We start from the raw sequence: 7442 nt of genomic DNA on the forward strand, positions 1-7442 counted from the left end.
CCTAAGTGATGTGGAATATTGGAGAATAAGCTTTAGACGTCCAAGGTTAGAAAATGTAAGAGCTTTTCCAGGTTTGTTAATAGAAAAAATGCTCAGTGCTACAGTCCCACTATGGAATGGAGCAACTAGAAGGACTGTTTAACACACAAGGAGGCTGGATGTATGTGGTCACATCTGTACACAAATATAACATCATGGTCAGTGTCTGTGATATTTGCTATTGTGTATAAATATACATCTTATACAATATAAGTAGCGTTATCCTGGTAACCATTATACTTTTACATATTAACTTTCTTACAGGACATATAAGGAACAGGATTCAAATTAAGAGGACGTGGAAAGGGAAATTGTTCTCCGATCAAGCCAACTAAATACATCATATCTCCTTACACCTCAGGAGGAGGAACAAACACAATTTTATTTTCTGGATAGAAGAAACATTCAGCAACTAATTTGTTTCTCATCTCATACATGATGAGTCTCACAGGAGAGAAACCACATGTGTGTTCTGAGTGTGACAAAGGCTTTACATATATATCACAGCTTCTCATACATCGGATGAGTCTCACAGGAGAGAAACCACATGTGTGTTCTGAGTGTGGCAAAGGCTTTACATGTAAATCACAGCTTCTCATACATCAGAGGAGTCACACAGGAGAGAATCCACATGTGTGTTCTGAGTGTGAAAAAGGCTTTACATGTAAATCACAGCTTCTCATACATCAGAGGAGTCACACTGGAGAGAAGCCATATAAATGTTCTGAATGCAGAAAATGTTTTTCCCAGAAGTCAAAGCTTGTCATACATCAGAGGAGTCACACAGGAGAGAAGCCATATAAATGTTCTGAATGCAGAAAATGTTTTTCCCAGAAGTCAAAGCTTGTCATACATCAGAGGAGTCACACAGGAGAGAAGCCATATAAATGTTCTGAATGCAGCAAATGTTTTTCCCAGAAGTCACATCTTGTCCTACATCAGATGATTCACACAGGAGAGACACCGAATAAATGTTCTGAATGCAGCAAATGTTTTACTCAGAAGTCACATCTTGTCCTACATCAGAGGATTCACACAGGAGATAAACCATATCATTGTTCTGAATGCAGCAAATGTTTTTCTCAGAAGGCAGATCTTGTAAAACATCAGAGGAGTCACACAGGAGAGAAGCCATATAAATGTTTTGAATGCAGCAAATGGTTTTCTCTGAAGTCAGATCTTGTCCGACATCAGAGGAGTCACACAGGAGAGAAGCCATATAAATGTTCTGAATGCAGCAAATGCTTTTCCCTGAAGTCACATCTTGTCCTACATCAGAGGAGTCACACAGGAGAGAAACCATATAAATGTTCTGAATGCAGCAAATGTTTTTCCCAGAAGTCACATCTTGTCCAACATCAGAGGAGTCACACAGGAGAGAAGCCATATAAATGTTCTGAATGCAGCAAATGCTTTTCCCTGAAGTCACTTCTTGTCCGACATCAGAGAAGTCACACAGGAGAGAAACCATATAAATGTTCTGAATGCAGCAAATGCTTTTCCCTGAAGTCAGATCTTGTCCGACATCAGAGGAGTCACACAGGAGAGAAGCCATATAAATGTTCTGAATGCAGCAAATGTTTTTCCCAGAAGTCACATCTTGTCACACATCAGAGGAGTCACACAGGAGAGAAGCCATATAAATGTTCTGAATGCAACAAATGTATTTCCCATAAGTCAGATCTTGTCCTACATCAGAGGAGTCACACAGGAGAGAAGCCATAGAAATGCTCCGAATGCAACAAATGTTTTACCCAAGAGTCACATCTTGTCCAACATCAGAGGAGTGTGTTGGCAGTATTGATAAACAGATGGACAGACAGCACTATATGGGGTATATACAGACAGCGCCATATAGAGCAGATTGGAGGTGGTATACACAGACAAATGTATGCATAGAATACCATAAGGGGGTTTTGACGGATGGATACAGTAGGTGACTAGGACAGACAGAGCACCATATGGGGGAATAGCTTGCCAGGAGAGGGCATACAAACATTCTCTGTTCTCTGCCTCCCTTCCTGTGCATGTACACTGCTGGGCTCTGCCTCCCTCCCTGTGCACGTACACTGCTGGGCTCTGCCTCCCTCCCTGTGTACATACACTGCTGGGCTCTGCCTCCCACCCTGTGTACATACACTACTGGGCTATGCCTCCCTCCCTGTGTGTACACTGCTAGGCTCTACCCCTATCCCTGTGTACATACACTGCTGAGCTCTGCCTCCCTCTTTCCCTGTGTAAGTAAGCTGCTGTGCTCTGCCTCCCTCCCTGTGTATGTACACTGCTGTGCTCTGCTTTCTTCCTGTACATACACTGCTGGGCTCTGCCTCTCTCCCTGTGTAAATACACTGCTGGGCTTTGCCTCCCCCTCTGTACATACACTGCTGGTCTCTGACTCCCTCCCTGTGTTAATACACTGCTGGGCTCCGCCTCCCTCCCTGTGTTTGTGCACTACTGGGCTCTGCATCCCTCCCTATGTACATACTCTGCTGGGCTCTTCCTCCCTCCCTTTGTACGTGCACTGCTTGGCTCTGCCTCCCTCCCTCTCTGTGTACGTGCACTGTTGTGCTCTACTTTCCTCCCTGTACATACACTGCTGGGCTTTGCCTCTCTCCCTGTGTACATGCACTGCTGTGCTCTACCTCCCTCCCTGTGTATGTACACTGCTGTGCTCTGCCTCCCACCCTGTGTATGTTCACTGCTGGGCTCTGCCTCCTTCCCTGTATACGTGCACTGCTGGGCTCCACCTCCGTCCCTGTGTATGTGCATTGCTGGGCTCCTCCTCCCTGTACATACACTTCTGGGCCCTGCTTCCCTTCCTCTCTGTGTTTGTGTAATTCTTGGCTCTGCCTCCCTCTCTCCCTGTGTACCTACACTGCTGGGCTCTGCCTCACTCCCTCTACATACACTGTTGGTCTCTGCCTCCCTCCCTCCCTCTCTTTGTACATGCACTGCTGGGCTATGCCTGCATCCCTGTGTACATACACTGCTGGGATCTGCCTCCCTCCCTGTGTTCATACACTGCTGGGCTCTGCCTCCCTCCCTATGTATGTGCACTACTGGGTTCTGCCTCCCTCCCTGTGTATGCACAATGCTGGTTTCTGCCTCCCTCCCTGTACATACAATGCTGGGCCCTGCCGCCCTCCCTCCCTCAGTACTTGCACTTGCTTCCCTCCCTTTGTACGCGCTCTGATAGGCTCTGCCTCCCTTCCTCTCTGTATATATGCACTGCTGGGCTCTGCCTCCCTCCCTCTCTGTGTATATGTGTATATGCACTGCTGGGCTCTGCCACTCTCCCTGTGTATGTACACTACTGGGCTCTACCTCTCTCCCTCCCTGTGTATGTGCACTGCTGGGCTCTGCCACCCTCGCTGTGTACATGCTTGGCTCTGCCTCCATCCCTCTCTGTGTATGTGCACTGATGGGCTCTTCCTTCCTCCCTCCCTTTGTATGTGCACTGCTGGGTTCTGCTTCCCTCCCCATGTAGGTGCACTGCTGGGCTCTCCCCCTCCCTGTGTATGTGCACTGCTGGGCTCTGCCTCCCTCCCTCTCTGTGTAGGTGCACTGCTGGGCTCTGCCTTCTACCTCCCTGTGTACGTACACTGCTGTGCTCTGGTTCCCTCCCTGTGTATGTACACTGCTGCGCTCTTCCTCCCTCCCTCTCTGTGTACACTGCTGGTAACTTTCTCCCACACTCTCTTTGTATGTGCACTTCTGGGCTCTGCCTCCCTCCTTGTGTATATGCACTGCTGGGCTCCACCTTCCTCGCTGTGTGCATACACTGCTTGGGCTCTGCCTCCCTCCCACCCTGTGTACATGCTCTGCAGGGCTCTGCCTCCCTCTCTCTCTGTGTATGTGCACTCCTGTTCTCTGCCACCCTCCCTGTACATACACTGCTTGGCTATGACTCCCTCCTTGTGTACATGCACTGCTGGGCTCTGCCTCTCTCCCTGTGTAAGTACACTGCTGGGCTCTGCCTAAATCCCTCTCTGTGTACACTGCTGGTAACTTCCTCCCACCCTCTCTTTGTATGGGCACTTCTGGGCTCTGCCTCCCTCCTTGTGTATATGCACTGCTGGGCTCCACCTCCCTCGCTGTGTGCATACACTGCTGGGCTCTGCCTCCCTCCCTGTGTACGTGCACTGCTGGGCTTTGCCTCCCTCCCTGTGTGCGTGCCCTGCTGGGCTCCGCCTCTCTCCCTGTACATACACTGCCGGGCCCTGCGGCCCTCCCTTTGTATGTGCACTGCTGGGCTCTGCCTCCCTCTCTCCCTGTGTACGTACACTGCTGGGCTCTTCCTCCCTCCCGTTGTACATGCTCTTTTGGGCTCTGCCTCCCTCTATCTGTGTATGTGTACTGCTTGGCTCTGCCTCCCTCTATCTGTGTATGTGTACTGCTTGGCTCTGCCTCCCTCTATCTGTGTATGTGTACTGCTTGGCTCTGCCTCCCTCTATCTGTGTATGTGTACTGCTTGGCTCTGCCTCCCTCTATCTGTGTATGTGCACTGCTGGGCTCTGCCACCCTCGCTGTGTACATGCTTGGCTCTGCCTCCATCCCTCTCTGTGTATGTGCACTGATGGGCTCTTCCTTCCTCCCTCCCTTTGTATGTGCACTGCTGGGTTCTGCTTCCCTCCCCATGTAGGTGCACTGCTGGGCTCTCCCCCTCCCTGTGTATGTGCACTGCTGGGTTCTGCCTCCCTCCCTCTCTGTGTAGGTGCACTGCTGGGCTCTGCCTTCTACCTCCCTGTGTACGTACACTGCTGTGCTCTGGTTCCCTCCCTGTGTATGTACACTGCTGCGCTCTTCCTCCCTCCCTCTCTGTGTACACTGCTGGTAACTTTCTCCCACTTCTGCACTTCTGGGCTCTGCCTCCCTCCTTGTGTATATGCACTGCTGGGCTCCACCTTCCTCGCTGTGTGCATACACTGCTTGGGCTCTGCCTCCCTTCCTCCCTGTGTACATGCTCTGCAGGGCTCTGCCTCCCTCTCTCTCTGTGTATGTGCACTCCTGCTCTCTGCCACCCTCCCTGTACATACACTGCTTGGCTATGACTCCCTCCTTGTGTACATGCACTGCTGGGCTCTGCCTCCCTCCCTGTGTAAGTACACTGCTGGGCTCTGCCTAAATCCCTCTCTGTGTACACTGCTGGTAACTTCCTCCCACCCTCTCTTTGTATGGGCACTTCTGGGCTCTGCCTCCCTCCTTGTGTATATGCACTGCTGGGCTCCACCTCCCTCGCTGTGTGCATACACTGCTGGGCTCTGCCTCCCTTCCTGTGTACGTGCACTGCTGGGCTTTGCCTCCCTCCCTGTGTGCGTGCCCTGCTGGGCTCCGCCTCTCTCCCTGTACATACAGTGCCGGGCCCTGCGGCCCTCCCTTTGTATGTGCACTGCTGGGCTCTGCCTCCCTCTCTCCCTGTGTATGTACACTGCTGGGCTCTTCCTCCCTCCCGTTGTACATGCTCTTTTGGGCTCTGCCTCCCTCTATCTGTGTATGTGTACTGCTTGGCTCTGCCTCCCTCTATCTGTGTATGTGTACTGCTTGGCTCTGCCTCCCTCTATCTGTGTATGTGTACTGCTTGGCTCTGCCTCCCTCTATCTGTGTATGTGTACTGCTTGGCTCTGCCTCCCTCTATCTGTGTATGTGTATTGCTTGGCTCTGCCTCCCTCTATCTGTGTATGTGTACTTCTTGGCTCTGCCTCCCTCTATCTGTGTATGTGTACTTCTTGGCTCTGCCTCCCTCTATCTGTGTATGTGTACTGCTTGGATCTGCCTCCCTCTATCTGTGTATGTGTACTGCTTGGCTCTGCCTCCCTCTATCTGTGTATGTGTACTGCTTGGCTCTGCCTCCCTCTATCTGTGTATGTGTACTTATTGGCTCTGCCTCCCTCTATCTGTGTATGTGTACTGCTTGGCTCTGCCTCCCTCTCTCCCTGTGTATGTTAACAATTATTTATTTTTACAGAGTGCAGTGGAATTACCTTTGGAGATCCTTCCAAGCAGCCGGGCCCCATAGAAATCTCTATAGTTACACCACTGATTATAGGAACCCTGTATGCGCCTTGTACCACCCTACAGGTCTCCTCTGGTCTCTCTTCTTTCCCTCATGCCTCTTTGTTGCTTCCTTACCTCACGCACTCTGAATACTATGTACTACCTGTATCACATTGTAACCAATCATTGATGACACTAGACTGCTAAGAGTGGATTTCTAGTTGCTATGGGTTACAGTACATCCTTCCTTCTCACATGTTATTAACCAGGTCTGATTGAGAGCACATTGTGTAATAGGCGAATACTAACAGCCTCCATAATAAATAGCAGCACAGTAACAGTATACATGTTACTATGACACAGTATATACCGATATAATCTGCATGTAGACTGAAGGACGATGTTCTAACTAGAGATGTGTGTGCTCGGATTCCCCAGATCCGACCCTGCACAAACAGTAGCAATCTGAGCCCGGGTCCGAGCACCGCTCTGAGCTTCCCGTCTGACTCGGATCCAGGCACGTGGGCAAAATGTCATTGCCCGATGCTGGATTCTCGCGAGATCCGGACCGCTATGTAAATAGCAAGTGCCCGGCACCATTTGTCACTCGTGAGTTAGGAGGGTTAGGGATAGGAGTGTGCTTAGTACTGTGCAGAGCTTTGTTAGGTTAGGTAGGTTAGGGACTGGAGCTGTGTTTTTATTTTTGCTGCTGGGGCAAAAGTCAGTGCCTACTAATGCCACTGTCTGCTCTGCTCTCTGCTGTTGTGTGCTCTGCACTACCAGTGGCTGGCTGCCAGCCCAGTCAGTATTACCTCTAACTGGCCACTTCAATCAGACGTGTATATGACTGTGCAGTGTACACTGTTGTTAAATTTATTAACCACTTGTATACCAGTCTGCTGGTGCATCTGCTGGTGTATTTTTTACCTCCCTGCTGGTGTATTTTTTTTACAGCCTTATATAACTAGTAAAGATATTCTCTGCTGGTGCATCTACTGTACTGAGTCTGACATATAAATAAATATTAATGAATTAACAGTGTACTGGTGCATCTACTAAATAAAATAATATCTCTGCTGATGCATATTAATTATACTGCCGTGTATATATAATATCTCTCTGGTGATGCCTAATTAATTGCTGCCATATATATAATATCTCTCTTGTGGGGTCTAATTAATTTACTGCCGTATATATAATATCTCTCTGGTGGGGTCTAATTAATTTACTGCCATATATATAATATCTCTCTGGTGGTGCATAATTAATTTACTGCCATATATATAATATCTCCCTGGTGGTGAATAATTAATTTACTGCCATATATATAATATCTCTCTGGTGCATAATTAATTTACTGCCGTATATATAATATCTCTCTGTTGGGGCATAATTAATTTACTGCCATA

The 7442-nt window shown here is 49.1% G+C and overlaps 1 protein-coding gene across 1 annotated transcript in view; it reads left to right on the plus strand.

Annotated features, from left to right (window-relative positions):
* Positions 1 to 7069, plus strand: part of LOC146075999 (uncharacterized) — a 28869-nt gene extending 21800 nt beyond the window's left edge. Inside the window, exon 3 of the mRNA XM_083185757.1 lies at positions 304 to 7069. Coding sequence (XP_083041883.1) covers positions 475 to 1764 — 1290 coding nt within the window. The 5' untranslated portion in view covers positions 304 to 474 and the 3' untranslated portion in view covers positions 1765 to 7069. The remainder of the gene's footprint in view (positions 1 to 303) is intronic.
* The last annotated feature ends 373 nt before the right edge of the window (positions 7070 to 7442 follow it).

This window comes from Crinia signifera, chromosome 4 (assembly GCF_055691185.1).
Source record: "Crinia signifera chromosome 4, ASM5569118v1, whole genome shotgun sequence".
Taxonomy (NCBI): Eukaryota; Metazoa; Chordata; class Amphibia; order Anura; family Myobatrachidae; genus Crinia; species Crinia signifera.